Raw genomic sequence first — 17,427 nt, 5'->3', positions numbered from 1 at the left:
TTTTAGAGCTCAGTATTACAGTGGTATCTCTGGTTACGTACTTAATTCATTCTGGAGGTCCGTTCTTAACCTGAAACTGTTCTTAACCTGAAGCACCACTTTAGCTAATGGGGCCTCCTGCTGCCGCCACACCACCAGAGCACAATTTCTGTTCTCATACTGAAGCAAAGTTCTTAACCCGAGGTAATATTTCTGGGTTAGCGGAGTCTGTAACCTGAAGCGTATGTAACCCAGGGTACCACTCTACACAACTCCCCAGCACCTTAAGATCCCACTTCCAGCCTGGAAGATTCAGGAACTCTTGACTCCTTCAGATACAGACATACCTTGGATCCCAAACACCTTGGTACTTGGATGTTTTGGCTACCAAACGCTGCAAACCTGGAAGTCAGTGTTACGGTTTGCAAACATTCTTTCATTTCCGCGGCTTCCGATTGGCTGCAGAAGCTTCCTGCAACCAATCAGAAGCCGCACTTTGGTTTCCGAATGTTTTGGAAGTCGAACGGACTTCCGGGACGGATTCCGGTTGACTTCCAAGGTACGACTGTACTTAATGGAGTTTGTCAGCCCCAGCCAGCACAGGTAATGGGAGTTGTGGTCCCGAACATCTGGCAGTCACCCAGTCGGGGAAGGTTGATCCACCATATCAGGCCAGTGCCATTGTTGTAAATCTGTTTGCCCTCTCTCTCAACCCCCTCCCCGAATCTTTTTCTTGCCAGATGGCACAACGCAAAATACGCGATATCCTCGCTCAGGTGAAACAACAGCATCAGAAGGGGCAGAACAGCCAGACGCAAACACGGAGGAAATAGGAAGTTTCTTTACCCCGGGTGTGTGAAAGAGAAAACGAGAGAGAGAGAGAGAGAGAGGAAGTGATGGACGAACGGACGACATTGACAACGGATGAAACAAAGCCAAGCCGAAAGAGTGATGAGCTGTTGATTCAGAACCCTAAGAGTGGCTGGGAATCAGTTTACCGTAGGAGGGCATTAGTAACTTTCTTGTAGACGGGTGACGTAATGTCTCACGAGCCAAAGGCAGCGTGCGATTGGCTCCTCGGTCATGCTGTGTGTATATATATAATATATATATATGTGTGTGTATGTGTGTTTATTCCTCAGGCATGCAGCACGTATGTATGTAAGGATGTATGTATGTATGTGTATGTATATTTATATATACACACATAAATATGGAGCGGGGAGGGGAATTGGATCGGCCAATAGAAAAGAAAAATCCTAATCGGATCCCATAGTCTGTCAGTCTGTCACAATCCAGTAGCTTGAGGGGGCGGGAGCGTTCTCCCATGCAGTTTGCTGTGCTTTTTACCAGACAAAGGGCAGAGCAAAGGCATGTCAATCACACCCCCTCTCCCCCCAATCAAAAACACTTTTAGGGATTTATTTGGGAAACTTAATCTGCCCTCAACATCCCCATGTTGAAAAACAAAACAAAAGCCACATTAGTTTTCCCAGTCAGCGGGAGAAGGAAAATGGAGTGGGACCAGATTCTCTAGGGTTATCCAACGAACCTTTCTACCTGTTTTTTGGATGACCCAAGTTCTGTTTGAGTTGGTGGTTGTGGAACTCTGTGAGGCCTGGTTGTCAGGGTTTCTTCTTGCGGCCGTGTGCCCAAATAACTGGAGCTGCCGAGTGTTTTGACCCGGGAGAAGACGCTTCGGCTGACCTTGCCGCCATCAGGAAAGCAGCCTGACTCCAAAGGCAAGTGGAGTCGTCATGCTTTCCATCCCACAACTTCACCTTGCTTGGTCATGGCAGCTTTCATCTCTAGGTTTCTGGTGGCGCTCGGCTCCGTACCAGTTTCCAGAACTGAAAATTGCTCTGCCAGCCCCACTTGTCAGGTTTTCCCTCGCTTTGCTGCGGCCCTTAGTTAAGACTCCCAGCAGGCTTCCGCAACCTGGCGCCCCCTAGGTGTTGTTTTTTGGGCTACACCTCCCACAACCACTGACCTTTGGCCATGCTGGCTAGGGCTGATGGGAAATGGAGGTGAAAACGTCTGAAGGGGGGCACCACGTGGGGAAGGATGACTTGCAGGGTTGCACAAGTAGGTTGGGGGTTATCTGGACCCATTCGCCCCCAGTTTGTGTATACCTGCCCTAAAAGTAAAACCAGCTCCCAACTTTTCATCCCAATGGCACACACACGTCGTTGAGAGGTTTCCTCAAAATATATTTTGAGCAGAGAATTCTACCCACATATTAAGGTTTCCTCCACCCCTTCTTTCTTAGAAATTGTCAACCGATGGGGAGGGTTTGGTTCTCCTTCAATTGGCCACCGCAGAATCCCAGTTGTCCTAAAAACAAAAAGACGTAGGGAGGGAAAACAAGGCAACAACCCTGTCTTTTCAGAAGTCTCCCCCCCTAGATACCACACAATGGCTTGATTCAAACATTGATACCAAACCATGGTTTATAGTAGCAATAAAGGAAAAGCCACACGATGGTTTGAGCTTCCCGACATAGAGAGAAATGATGGTTTAGAGTTCCTTGTCTGTTTCCTGCTTCCATTTCTTCTGTGCCAGGACCTCCAGAGCTGGAGAAAGGGTTGTAGCTATGTTCCAGCAATTCAGATAAATTACAAAACATGATTTGTCAGGGCAGACAGTACAGTGGTATCTTGGTTTACAACCATAATCCGTTCTGGAGGTCCGTTTGTAAACCAAAATAGGTTTTAACCCAAGGCACGCTTAGGCCAATGGGGCCTCTAAAAATTTTTTGTTCATAATCCAAAAAAAAAAAAGGGTTGTAATCCAAAAAAAAGGTTGCAACCCGGGACACGCACTTCCGGTTTTGACATGTTTGTAATCCAAAACGTATGCAAACCGAGACATATACAAACCAAGGTACCACTGTATGTCAAACCAAAGTTGAGCTTCCTTAGACTACAACCCCTTAGTCGCTTGCCTGGGAGTAAGCCCTATTAAACTCAGTGGGATTTCCTTCTGAGTAAACATACAAGATTGTACTGTTAACCATGTATTTGGTGTGGTATCTGAATTGAGCCAGCTTCCTTGAAAAGTCTCCAATTTCCTTAATTAATTAAGGAGATAAGTGCATTCTTTCTCCCTCTCTCTCTTTCCCCCCTGACCCAACTGCCCAGGGTATTTTCATTTGTTAAGACAGGGAAAGTATTGAAATAATTAGAAAATCAAGCAATGGGGAAGCATGTCAAGATTTTAATCCGCCAAAGTCAGCAAATACTCAATTAGGAGTCCTGGTGGAGTGAAATGCAAAACATCGCTGATAAAAGACAGAAATCATGGGAATGTGTCCCAGAAAATTAGAATACTCATGAAATATCAAGTCACCAGATTTAAATATATCCAGTTCGATTTTTTTAAAGAAGAAGCTGTGGCTTGAACCCAGAGAAGCTTCCTGCAATTGCAGAAGCGTCTCTTGATCTGACTCTCTCAGCTTTTTGCTTTTTTTTGGGGGGGGGGAGATTTTTTATAAGAAACATCCAAACTTGGGGTTTTAGTGGGTTTTTTTTAAAAAAAAAAACGCACCATCTGATTCTTATAAAAATCCAAGGTTGTAAACCAAATTTTAGTCACGAAGAGCAGATATGACTGAGCAAGTTTTTAATTTTTGCTGAAAACGTATGAATTTTTTTTTAACCTAATGGTTAAGTAAGCTAAGGCGGCTTTGTCTTTTTATTTTTGTTTTTAAGAAAGGTTATTTTATACTCCGGTGCCACTCTCTTGAATTTGTGGGTGTAAATTTTGATGCTGCAGTCCAGACCCACATCAAACTAAAATGAAATAAAACCTCTTTCCTGCATTAAACTCACACAATCCCCGTAATTCCAAGGGACACTTGAGAGTTTATGCTTCTGCCTGCAGCTGACATGCCTCTCACACTAGCCAGACGCTCTCCAGAGAAAAATTGAGCATGCTTAAATCCTAATGAAATCACTGCAGCTTAAACCTATGCAGTGTTCTCTGGAATGTCCCTGCCTAGAGACTTTAAATGGATGTCAAGGTCTTTGCTAGGGAGCAAAGCCGACTGCAATCCCCTGGGGAATAGCCATCTGCTCCCAGGTTCTGTTGAACAGAAGCTATAGTTGCCCCACCCCCGGTCACCTCTGGCAAATTACCTCCTGCTCTAGGGTAGACCTGTAGCCAGCTGGTGGCTTAAATGCACATAAGCAGCCTTGGGTGGAGTAGCGAGAGGGTGTATTCATGGACCTGTCCCTGCTTAGGGGACTTGTGCCCCGGGGGGCACAGTGGAGACAAGCGGAGGTCACACAGAGACCGCGTTGGGAATTCCTGCTTCTGCCCTTGATGGCCCAAACCCCAAAAAGGTCTTTGTACAACGTAGCAATGCTAGATCAATGGAAGGTTGTTGTTGTTTTTAAATACACACAGGTCCTTAGATTGCATGACACATGAGCCATAGCCTGGCTTTAAAACCACACCCTTGGGGTTGGGGTGGAACAGAAGAATAGAAATTGGTTGACATGTTGGCGAAAATTTCTCAGGCCAGAATCCCATGATTTCAGGCACCCACCCAGCCTATGAGAATTAGATCCCCAAATCCTCTTTGGTTAATTCCAGAACAGGTCAGGGTTTCAGAAGTTCCTCCCCATTGCAGTGCTGCGTTACTTAGAGAGATCTTGGCCGGGGAGCTCCACCTGTTGAGCGTCCATCTCTAATCACTTTTGGTATCACGTTGCCCTACTTTCAAGGAACCTCAGTGCTTAGTTATACCAAAAAGAAGGGAAAGATGTCTGCCCTGACCCAGAGAACCTGAAAGCCGAGTGTGTCAGGGCAAATGGCTTCCTCCTTGATCTTAATTCGTATGTATGAAATGGGTGACCCTGGGGACTTATATGGTGAAAACCTGTGCGTGTCTACTCAGTGGTAAGCCCCATTTAGTTCAATGGGACTTGCTCCTGGGTGTGCATGTGTAGGATAGCATTATCAAGGACCTTGAACCCCAGGATTAAATTACCACCTGCCCCGGGTACTGCTGTAGAAAACAAACCAATGTGTCTGAATCCCGCTCCCAGGGAAATGGAGGAGTCCAGTATGAACAAAAAAACCCATTATATTTGGATTTCGATCTGGGGGTTGGGAAGGGAGGGGAAACCGGGGGTGGGGTGGGGTGGGGTTTAAAACCGAAACCAAAAGTAATGTTTTCTTGAGAATTGGAATGACTTAATTTTGGAAAGTGGGGAGGGGGGAGGGAAAGATCTTTTCTGCCACAGGAATGTCGAACGTCTTTATGAGGCGATACCAAATATAGACATCAGAAGAATGTAATGTGGTTACTGATCCCAGTCACTCTTACGCGAACTTTAAAAAGAAAGAGAGAGAAAAAAATGTGTTATACAAATATGAATACAATGGATTTGTGAGTATCTGTGAAGGACAGGAAACTGCCGGCCTGGCAGCCAGATTACTGAACAAAGTTTTGTCTCTGCGTTCAGTCAGGCACTTGATGGGTTAAATCTCGCTGTTCCCCTGAAGAAGACCCACCCAATCCCCACAGTGCTCCAGAGAGCTTCAAACTCAGGTGAATCCAGTGCTAATTTTCCTGCCATTTGGATTCAAAATGGATTTGCAGCAGTATCATCCAAAGTATGCTTCTGGGTGTGTTTACGTTCCCCTGTTAACCTAAAAGACCTGCAGGCCTGACTCCCAGCTGTGTAGAATAAGCCCTGCCCACTCATGAGCTTCTAAGAAGGCTTAACTCCTGGTCCGTGTGCATAGGATTGGGACCTACACAGGTTTACATGCAAGCGAGTTCCACTCAAGTTCAGTTGCTCTTTCTTCCAAGTAAGTGTACATAGGATTTCCATTCTTGTGGCACACCCAATGTTGCTTAGTCTTAAAAGAGCAGGGCGAGCTGCCAAGTCACCTTTGCAGAGGCAACTGGGGAAAGCAATGTACCAGTCTGCGTACAAATTAGTCGTTTCTTGCACATCTGTCATCCCCAGGGCAGTTCTAAGTAGTGAGCATGGACAACAAAACTAACCCAAGAGGAATCATTATGTGTCCAGGGCAGAGAGCAAACTATATGACTTTCTCACTTGGATGGAACACCATTCCCAAAGATCTCAATTCCATTCAGAGGCTGCTGCAATGGTCCTTTCGATCCGAATGTGCAAATTCTGGGGAAATCAAGATTTCTGGGTTTTAAGCTCTCTCAACTTGGGAATCAAATTGCATAGAAATAATTGAGATTTAGTCTAGAGGCATATTTGGCCTGCTTTTTGAAGCTAACACCATGATCTTAAGCCAAGCACATTGACATCAGCATGGGTTTAGGGTCATGCTGGATCAAATTTTGCCGTCCCTGAAAGAAGGGCAGAGAAAAAGAGTTCTGTGGGGCAAAGCAATCTTTGCATTGCAATGGACATCTATATTAGCAGAGACAAGACTTCTGTTCTAATTTGACTCGCTGGATGGCCAGGTTTAATCAATACCTTTGGGACTGGGCCTGTTTGGATTGAGCAACAGCAGGCAAATCGAGTTCCAATGTGTTTTCCACGTTCCTAATGTTCGACTGACAACTTTGAATTTTAGATTGAAGCGGCTGCATGGATCTTGCTGTTTACACTGAAGCAATTTCTGTCCTTTTTTATGCCTTCCAACAAAGAGACGTGTGCAGGAAGGTCAGGCATTGCTGTGTGTTTTAAGGGAAAAGGATGGGGAAAATAGGAAAAAAAGAAAAATGAGAGGAAAATGTGGAGGGAAAAAAGCTACCTCAAGGTATGAAGTTACCTCAGCAATTGTTTTGTTTTTGGGCTTGCTGATATTTTATATAAAAGCTGATAGTCTTGAATATTTTATTTTTTTAATGAAAAGAGAAGTTAAGTTTCATAATTTCTTATGAGCCAGAAGTTGTTATGCAGGTCGGCAGTGTTATGAGCTCTCTATGGAGAACGACAGAGACTTCAGACGTAGCGGAAAAGATGGCAGATCTCTCTCCACCCCTAAAAACAACAGTTCGGTCTTTGCCTTACTCCAAGAATCAAATAGTAATTTTCAGCCCCTCAAAAATATGGCTGGTTTAGGATCTGCACCTTTTGATTACAGTGTCCAAATTGTTAAAATTTGTGTGATTAGACGCCACCCTCAAAAAGGCATATGTAAGAAAAACAAACACCAGACTGCAGTCGAGAGTCTCGTCCTGATTTAAATTCTCTTAATTTGGATGTTGGGGTGAGTTTACTTGATCAATGTAGGTGGTTGTAGCTCTGTGGTTGGTTGCTTGGATTAAAGTTCAGGCCTGTTTATTCTCTCCGGATTTGGATATCAATGGTTTTTGCTGTTTGGCCTGCAAAAGGTGGGATTTCTCAGCCATGTTTTCCATCAGTAGGTGTTGCTGCCTGCACAGATAATGCCATTCTAGCAATAAAATGCAAAGAGATGTCACTTGAAAACAGCTGGTCCATGGTTGATTGTCTAGGCGAGGGAGATGGTAGCTTCCCCAGCCTCATGGGACCAGACCGTGCTTAATTTATACAAGTGGCCAAGTGAGGAAACCACCAGAGACACCACGCGATTGAGGGTCTTTGGTTGCATAAACTCAGTCTTCACTGCAGCAAAACCAGAGAAATCAAAATGGAGGTTTGAGTTAGTCGAGGATTCGGAGGCTGATGATGATCAAGGAGCTACGCAGATCAGGAACAAAAGTTAAGAATCAGAACCCAACTCTTGACCTTGTAAACATTTGACCCTCTTTTCCGCTATGGTGCTGTGACATATTTTACAAAGATTACCTCAGTTTTACTGAGGAGAAGCAGGCCGTTATTTTTTTTAAGAAAAGAAAAAGAAATGGGAGCCAATTTTCGGTGTGGTTTTTGTACCTTCTCAAGGATGAAAAGCGCAACCCCAACTGACGTTATTTGAAAAGGTTTGTGGAGGGTGTTTTGTTTTTTTAAAGGAAGTTGCGTTTGCTACTCTCCATTGCACTTGGAGCAGAAAGCCCTCTGAATGTGTAATTTTCATCTGTTGTAAATGAATTCATGAGAGGCCAGCTTGACACAGATACTTCTACCCAGAGGCTCCTTTACTCACATATAAACTGGGAATTCTGGGTTTTTGAGGGTTGCTGTATTGGGCTGCTCAATGTATCTTTGCTCTTTAAAAAAAAAAGTAACTACCCTTTTCTGTAGAGATTATAGAGACTGAGAAGAACAGCTCCCAAATTTCCCAGCTTCTAGAATCATCAAGTAGTATCAGATTTTCCTTTCGACAACACATACAGCTAACCATATGGCTCTCTAATCTGCTTTTTTGACTGGAAAACTTTGATGTTAGCCCATGATCAATGTTATGGGGTGGTGGTTTTTTTCTTTTTCTTTTTTCTTTTGGCCCCTTTTATCAGCTTAGGAAAGTTGCAAGATGCTCTCTTGTTAGGAAAGGAAACCAGGAATGGTTTATAAAATTAGGAAGGGGGGGGAGGAGAGTATTGTTTCAAATGCATCTTATCTATTCAGGGGCATTGCTAGATCCTTAAAAAATAGTACTTGGGCCATGCCACAAATTTGCATATGCTTAAATACGTAGAGATGCAAATTCAGGCCTACTTTTCAGAATGTAAGCAAAGAAAGGCGCTTTTAAAAGTTTTAAAAAGGAGGTGGGAGGGTCAGGGAACCTGGGGTGTTTTGCAAAAGACCTGGGGCAAAGGGGCCCCTCGGTCGCCCCCAATATCACCCCTGCATCTGTTCTTTTCCCTACAGAAGGTGGGTGGGTGGTAAATCACTTTCCTTCTTTTGAAAAATAAATCTCTCACTTCTCTGCTTTTAATACAGACTTGCATAGACCAGTTTTTAATGATTATTATTCAGACATCAGCCATGACGAATAAAGTGGGTGTTTTGTTTGTCAACAGCAAGCAATTTTGGGTATTTGGTTCAAACTGCAATCTTAGGAGAGGTGGGGGGGACACACACACATCCCTCTCCCAACACTCTTAGAATCTAATTGTTGCTGTGTGCAGTTTTTTAAAAAAATTCTAGACAAAATGGATAAATGTTTGTTCTGGGTGGGGTGGTTGCCATTTTCCAAATAGGCATAGAATTAACCATCAGAACCAGGCAGCTTCAACACCCTGGCTTTTGGGTGTTCAAATCATTGGCAATGCAGGGATCCTGTAAACTTCCATGATAGTTTTAACAGGCTGTGATTGGAAGATGGGAGCTTCTGTACGTGATGGGGCAGGGAGGGGCACTGGGTCTGTTTTTAACTATCAAATGTAGATGATGACTAGATATTGCAGTGACGAGAGTTCTGTACAAAGCTGGTAAAATGTTAAGGTTTTTGCTTTCAGTAATTTGTTGCTTTTTTGTGGTTGTTCATGCACAGCCATTGGAGTCCGGTCACACTATGCTGTGCCACTAAGGCCTGGCATTTATTTCCGCCACCAAATTGTGAGTTTTGCACAGAGTTTCGCCTCTCTTTCTTTAATGTCCACATTTGTTGTTTGGATTGCCTCGAACGCTTTTGAAATTTTTGTTCGATGACTTAACAGCTCCCAGTTTTACAGCTTCTGGGAAGCAGAATCCACCGCAAATTTCTAACATACTAGGACTGTGTTCGTGGCTTCAGTTGAGATGAGAATTTGACATTGGACCTGGCGCCTATTTGCTGTTTCTATCTGCCTGTTCCTGCCCTTCTTCCCCCAGGACCTCAAGTTGATTCCTTCCTCCTGCTACAATCATTTTTAATTTCAAAAATGGGGCTGAGATTGCCGTAACGGGGTACTGAGGGCTTTGAGATCTCCCCCAAAGTACTAACTCCAGCTTTACCTCAAACTATGATTGGTAAACAGCCAGGAAAGTGCTGAAAATCCCACTGGCTTCTCTTAAAAATAAATTTAAAAAATGTTTGAACAAGCTCTCTGACAGAAAGAGTGCTGGGAATATAGGACCCCTCAGCCATTTCCCACCCATTGTCAAAAGTTAAATATGGGTTTAACATGATTGTGTAACGTGAGTAGCTTGGGAAACCACTTTTATTTTTGCTTATTTGTTTCTTTCTAACCATTGAGCGGTCTGAAAATGGCTCGGAGACAGTATGCAGAAAATCTGTAACATGTTTTCTGTGTGGCAAAAGCCTACTTGGCAAGCCAAGGAAAAGTGACTCCTTTCCAAAAGGGAGGGAACGAAAAATTATTTTTGCTGGTTACGTTAATACCTCAGCCTATCACTGTGAGCTTAACCTGGAAAGCTAGGTGCATTGGGACTCCACAAGAGCACGGTTTGACCCGTTTGCTGCCATTTTAATTGTAGTTTAGTGTGCATCCTATTTTGCCCCAAGGGTGAGGGTGAAGGCATCCCCTGCTTGTTCAGTGCTGCTATGCCATCTTGGCTATGCATAACAAGAAGCAGGGCATTTAGTATGCTGAAGTCCTTCTGAACTTGATAGGAAGCAAGTATATTTTCAAAGTCCGATGGGCATAACCAACAGACCCTTAGCTCAACACAACTGCAAATCCAAGCCAACGTAACTGTCATGGTTCCCTCTCCCAGCCCACTGCACCCTGGGAAGTGTAGTTATTTGAGGAGCCTAGAGAACTCTTAATCAAAGAGCTCTCAGCTCCACCAGAAAACGTTGGAGATGAGGATGATGCTTTTAAACAGGCACAGAACCCTGCAGTTTGTTAACAGATGCTGAGCATTGATAGGAGACCCTTCTAAGACCCCAATTCCCAGAGTGGTTTAACACTCAACCTCTCTTCCCTGGGAACTCTGGGAATTGTAGGTTTGTGAAGAGTGTCAGGGTCTCCTAACCATGTTCAGCACCCTTAACAAACTACAGTTCTTGAAACATAAAGAGTGTGGATGAAGCCTTTCATATCTTCATCCAGCCTTGTGCAAATTAAGCTGGTATAAATACCTCACTCAGGCTGTGTTATGGGGAACTTGGAGGGCTCAGAAGAGGCCGACAAGATTTCCCAAAGGACGACTTGATTGCTAATACCCACCTTACCTTGCACTGAGGTGGGGGGACCTGCGTTCTAAGATGCGCTCTCCGTTTAATGTGGGGCATTAATGCGGTCGTGCCTAGCAAGTATCCCCCGCAAATATAATGTGCACCCGCTAGAATGTGCCTCAGCACCCTCTGCAATGTGCTGGGGTTCGGTGTCAGGCATGCCAGGATTGCTTGGCAAACTCAGACCTGTTCAGGCACCCTAGCCTTTGCACAATGGTGGGAGAATATCCTTACTGTCCCCTTCCCCTCTGCCATATGCCCACCAGCTACAGGGAGGGACCGATTGAGAAAGAACAAGCCTCCTCTTTTAGGATTTGACATAAATGGAATTCATTGGCAAGCTGGTTTGGTTTTTCCTTACCTTTAAAGGCCGGCTGGAGAGGAGGAACGGGGTGGTGGAGAAACTTAAAGACTTCAGGGGCATAAATGACTTAGGGGTGATCAGGGCAGGGAGCTGTGAAAAGCAAATAACCCTATGACCATTGGAACTTCCACCCAGGCTATTTCTGGTGGTTGTTTTTAAAGCATGCATTTAAGCAGTGCCAGGAGGTCTGGAAGCCTTAACCTGAGAGTGTCCTTCCAGATTCTTAGTGAATATCTGGAATATTCACAGCCTACACTACAGTTAATATTAGGTTGGGGTTTCTGTGTGGAGTTCTAAAGGTAGTGGGGTGCAGTGGAACTCTTAACGGCTAATATGTTTTGGAAAATTGACTTTGTGCTCGCACTTTGGTTCTCCTAGGACCAAATCTGGAATGTTTTTAAATGGAATCTGGTCCAAGGGCCAGATTACTTTCTTCTTTTTTCTTTCTTTTTTTTCTTATATGCCTTCTGAAGATTTCTCAAGGTATCCCGAGTCTTAGGTCACCCAGAAGTACTGGCATATCCAAAAACGGTTGCTTAACTTGCTTTAGAATTAAAAAACAAGGCTTTGGAATCCAGACCCATAGCCGTGAAGAGGAATTAGACTCGGGTGGTCATAAGGATCCCAGAGTTATTCATCTGACCTGGCTTTTTTCTTTTTGAAAGATGGGAACAAAACCAGCTCTTTCTTTTTTAAAAGATGTGTGCCAGATATGAATTTGGCTTTTCAAAAAGTTTTTGAAATTGAAGAGGCTCTGTCATAACCTTATTACTTGGAGGATACACAGGTATTAATAGCTATGAAATTTACACATGCATATACTACCTCAAAGTTCACAGTAAGATACGAATTCTAGAAGAGTGTGTGTGTGTGTGTGTGAGAGAGAGAGAGAGAGAGAGAGAGAGAGCGAGAGAATGAATTATCCACACTCTGAGGCTGTTTCCCTACATAAGCCTTGAAGAAGATGGAAAAAAGAATCCTAGGATTGTTTGGCTACCACCATTTCCCCTTAAATTGGGACAGCTACCTCAAGGAAGAGTAGTAAAGATAGCTTATGCAGTGGAATGGTGGCTTCTCTTAATTTTTGCCATAGCTGCACCGCAAACTCTTACCCTTCGCTTTAGTTCTGGTGCAGTGGGATCCAGTAAAACTGGCTTAGTGGCAGTGTCTGGCCAAAATACAGCAGGGGCCCAAAAACAGGAACGAGCATGTCACCTGTGAATTCTGCTCTCTTTCTCGAGAACTTTGTAAGTTCTGCAACAAGGAAACTCCTGTGGTGCAAGCCGAAACTCCAGTTTTCACGACCGGACATGTGTTATTCTGAAAATCGGCAACATTAGCCATAGCTGCTCAGAGATTACCTTCCACTTAATCCCGTGGCAGCTGGCATTGCTTGGCATGGATTTGAGGGGCAGGGTATATAGAAACATAGGAAGCTGCCTTACACCAAGTAAGGCCAATGGTTCATCTAGGTCAGAATTATCTACAACACTGACAGGTAGCAGTTCTTCAGGGTTGCAGGCAGGAGTCCTACCTGGAGATGCCAGAGATTATACCTGGGGCTTCCTGTATGCAAGACACAGGCTACATCCATCCTGGGACAGGGGCTTCGAGTTTTAAGGACCTGTGCCTTTGTTCTGTCCTTTCCTTGAGTCTCAAACTTGGGTCTTGAGCTGGTTTTGGTCTACAACTCCCATCATCCCTAGCTAGCAGATCCGGTGGTCAGGGATGATGGGAATTGTAGCAAACAAAAACAAAAACTGGCGACCCAAGCTTGGAAAACACTGCTCTCTAGACCATAACAGACCTCTCTTATTTCACAGTTGAATTGATTCACATGCCAGAAGCACATGATCTCTGTTGCTTTTCATCGAAAGGCTCTCAAGTCTGCTCAGTCTGTTACATAGTTCAGTTACAACATCAGTGGGAATAAGCCGGTCGCTAGCAGCTGACGTTTCCAAGCCATGTGCTATGATAATAAACAGAGACACCCCACCCCAGCCTCCTGTTTGAATCAGAGAGTTTTTCTAATAGCTTCAAGAAGCAACAAGCTGGATCCTGCTGCACCAAACCTGGAGAAGAGAGGGAGGAAGTCATTACCCCTTTATCTGTAGCTCCCCCCCCCCAGAAGAACTCGGAAACATGAAGACATTACTGTACAGATCTTGACTTAAGTTCCTTGGGAAGACAGGTTGAAAATGCATAGGGGGCAGTGTTGGTGCATCCTGTTTTTCAGCCCAGGAACAACAACTGAAAATACAAACAACGAATTTTAGTAAACAGGCTGGTTAGCTTAGTCCAAGGCATTGTGCCAACTGGAATTTTCTGTAATAAGGCCACGTTGGATGAGAGGGATCATCTGCCAGCAGCTGCATGGAAGGTCCGTTCAGATGAAAGAGTTTGACTTGCACACAGCCAGCTGAGAATTGACCCAGGAGTTCTTCTGTAGTAGTTCTATACTGAACAGAACTGGTGGGAGGCAAGACGTTTGGCCATGTCTTGTGATAGCAGGGAAGATTCAGATAAGGTGGACGTAGGCCATATTTTACTCATCAGTAGCTTAAAACACTGTGTGCATGTGAGCCACAGAGGAAGCTGAACATTCAAGTGACGTTTTAGCAAGCATCCGTAGTAAGAATGAATGCAAGTGGTGTCTCTTGTGCGGGAGAGTACAAACAAACAAACAAACCCTGCAGCATTCAGCTTAAACATGTTGGAAGCTGATTGTAAGAATCTGCAAAGGTTGAGAATCACTTGCTTTCTAATAGGCAAAATACGATGGTACATCCCCATTTGTTCTGTTCACACCCTGGCTTAAATTTTGGCTACACAACCCTCTTGAAAATAATAATAATACAGTGTTAGTCTTCTCACTCCTTTAAATCTGTATTTGAATCCTGCGTCTTTGTCATCGGTTACAGAATCGTTTTACACGTTTGACTTTTTGAAAGCTAAATTATCTCCCTTGGTTTGTGGTTGGGTGTACAGGCAACAGAGGGCAGCCGTGTCAGGCAAGGATCGATTTGATACAAGTGGCATTCAAAACATGAAGCGCATCTAGCTGGAATGGCAGTGACGGTAAACTAAGTAGTAGTTATGGGGAGAGTGTCAGAGAGAAGGTAAGATTCCTGTTACTGGTCCCTGCCTACAATATATAGCATTCCCCCCGCCCCCCCCAAAAGGCATGTGCTATTTGATGGAATGACTGGTTTACACAATTTTCAGGGAAACTGGCATCTTTTGGGCATTTTGTTGCCTACATACAAGATAACAACCATTTGGTGCAGGTGTCTGATTTAAACTACGCAACTATTAGATATCCTGAAGCGGCGGCGGGGGAGGGACGGAGGGACCCACTTATTCCTTCAAGATACCCTTATACTGAATATAATAAGCTGGCCTAGCCTTATCTGCCTCCCAAGGGTGGTGCAATGGCCAAACAGAGCAGGTCATGGAACAATACCTTCCGCTTCTTTGATTCTGTAATCGCAAAGGGAATACAGAATGAATTTCCTGGCTGTGCCTATAGAAATGGAACTCTCTCAACCAGGATTTAGCTGTCCGGAAATCTAAACAGTTGCCCTGTGCTAAAGTGGCAGAATCAAAGAGTGCCTAATATGTAGGGTGGAGAATTTGAGGTTGTGTGTGCATTTTTAGTTGGTGGTATGAGTACTGCGCTCACCCACTGAACACCGGCAGCACCCATTTTAGATATAAAATCCTACTTGCACCTGTGGATGCCGCTAGCCAGATCAGGGTCTGCTGTCTGCTTCCAAAAAGCAGAAACTTGGATGAACCAGCTTGAGTCTAGCCCTAGCACCACTGCTTTAAAACAGCGGTGCCTGAGTAGTAAAAGAGTTCTGTAGGACTCGAAAGCTCACTTCTAGCCTTTCAAATGCCTGCCCTGGTCCAGCATTTCTCCAGCAATAGGAATCCTAAGTCACGGCTTCCTTAAATCTGACACTCTCCCTTTTAATCAGGGTGATTCCGTGCACTGCATGTACATGATGGAAGAGGAAAAAGACCCCCCCCCAAGACCAGCCTGTGCCTTGGCTTAGTTCAGGTTGGGTGCCACCCCCCCACCTCCCCAAGCCTCTCAGCCAGCGTTATCAAGCAGCACCCCAAAGTGCCTGTTTGAGCTGCATGTCATGCCAGCCTAAAGGGCATGACGACCATATATACATATAATATGAATGAATATAACCAATTCATGTTTGTTTATCTACCTCTTAGCACCAATAGATTAAAAAAAAAAAGTAAATAGGGTAGTGGATAATACAACATGCTGTGTAGTGTAGGGAGAAAAATACTTCTGGTTTTTTTCCAAAGAAATAATTGTTCTGCTTAATAAATAAATAAATGAACTAGAAATGACGGGCGCTCTCTGCATTTTAAAGCAGACTTGGGGGAATTTGTAGAGGGCTGTGGAATGATGGGCTAGAGGCAAGGTGTGTTTGCAGATAAAAGATGCTTGGTGCGGCCGACGTGTTTCCGCAACGGGCGCATCGCAGAGCAAGCCGCAGTCTTGATTCCTGCTACGGAATCACTGGGACAAGTCGCTGGCCCAGATCCAAAGAACAACGGGGGCAGGGTGTGGGGCGTGTTCAAGCTGTGTGTGTGCGCACGCCCAGGAACATCAGGAGTGAGCAGGGTAGGCGCATACAGGAAACCACCAAGTCTGTGGCTTCTACAGGTTAGATTGCGTTTATTGCTGGGACAGAGAATCGCGGCTGCTCGGGCATCCGTCTGTAAAATGGCGGCAAAATAATCCCTTGCCGCTTTGCTGTGAGGGAGGGTAAAGGCAACAGAGACTGGGAAGCAGTTTCTCTATTGAGGAACTAATTCACAGCCACAAGCTATTTTGACAACAATGCTCTCTGGGCAGCTGCTGGTGTTCCACCAAGGCTGCATTGCCCAACTCCCCTCTACAAGTCAATTAACCCTGGTTTTTAAAGTGTGTGTTAATTTGTAAGAGCCCCGCAACCTCAACTGTTTCGTCCCCCCTTTTATGACTTTGTTTTAAATGCACCACCTGATTACTCGTTTCTCCTCTTTCCTAACAAAACCCCATCGTAAGTCCCCACTCCCATTTTCTTTCCATGGTCTTGGCGTAAGCGCTGACAAGAGTTGAGACAGCTATCCAGCAGTGATTGATTGAATTGTGCCTTAGATCCACAAGTGCATAGTCTTTTGCAAATCTTTTCCTCGTTTGAGGGTACTGAACACACACACACATCATCAACAACAACAACCTCACTAGATCTGTGTCAATGGTTAATTGAAATAACTTGAACTGGGGGGTGGGGTAGGAAGGACTCGTAATAATTGTTTTGTTGGATGAGAGTCCATAGGTCCAGCTTTAGGCTAGCAGTTTTGATTCCAACAGTAACAACTTAGATGGCTCTGGGAAGATCGGAGCGAGAAATGACAGTCATTTTCTAGCCACCTGTTGTTTTGCCACCAGCATCAGAAATACTGCCTCTGAACATGGAAGGGTTAGTTTAGTTAACCTGGTAAATGTCTCTAATCTTTCTCTGAAGCCATCTCAGGTGTGGAAAAAAAGCAAGAAGTTTACTTCTTTCAGTTACTTTGCTGGAGACCTTGTATTAAAGCTATTTTGCTACTTGGGTGTAGGTCCCAATTCCTTCAGAGCAATCGGTTGTTAAAACGATTTTATGACAAGTCACATGTATATGCAACGAGGTTATGTGAATTTGGGGGGAGGGATCTGTTTGCCGTACAATATTACAAGGACATGTAAAAAAACAACACAACAGTGTCCACTGTTTTCTCTTTTTTATTCTAAGCCATTGAAATCATCACAAATTCAGACTAAATCTGAAAGGCTGTGCTCTTAACAATTGTTTTCCTCCCTTTTGGTCAACTGTATTAAAAAAAAAGTTGTTTTTTTTGTTTGTTTGTTTAATCTTTTCTCTCTTTCAATTCCCCTTTCTGTTCTTAGACTCCTTGTCTATTGCATGAGGCAGGTTAGTTGGCTCACATCCAAAGTTGCGACTACAGATGGACTGCGAGCTCCATTTTTACTTCCAGCTTGGTTATTGCCACAAACTGCTTTACTCCACTGTTTCATTTTTTTT

At 44.3% G+C, this 17,427-nt stretch overlaps 1 protein-coding gene and 1 long non-coding RNA gene across 6 annotated transcripts in view; both read left to right on the top strand.

The window, feature by feature from the left end:
• IGF2BP1 (insulin like growth factor 2 mRNA binding protein 1) overlaps positions 1 to 8,778 on the top strand; it is a 73,499-nt gene extending 64,721 nt beyond the window's left edge. For all 5 annotated transcript variants that reach the window (XM_081166448.1, XM_081166447.1, XM_081166449.1 and 2 more), the window contains one exon: positions 720 to 8,778. In XM_081166448.1, the coding sequence (XP_081022574.1) occupies positions 720 to 812 (93 nt within the window). In that variant the 3' untranslated portion in view covers positions 813 to 8,778. The remainder of the gene's footprint in view (positions 1 to 719) is intronic.
• Positions 8,779 to 10,448: 1,670 nt separating this feature from the next.
• Positions 10,449 to 17,427, top strand: LOC308571381. Its single transcript, XR_014001356.1, has 2 exons — positions 10,449 to 16,602; positions 16,639 to 17,427. It is a non-coding gene; the product is annotated as an uncharacterized lncRNA (long non-coding RNA).

Source organism: Podarcis bocagei (genome assembly GCF_964188305.1).
Source record: "Podarcis bocagei genome assembly, chromosome: 13".
Taxonomy (NCBI): domain Eukaryota; kingdom Metazoa; phylum Chordata; class Lepidosauria; order Squamata; family Lacertidae; genus Podarcis; species Podarcis bocagei.
Note: the sequence above shows the minus strand (reverse complement) of the source record. Positions and strands in the feature narration are given on the sequence as shown.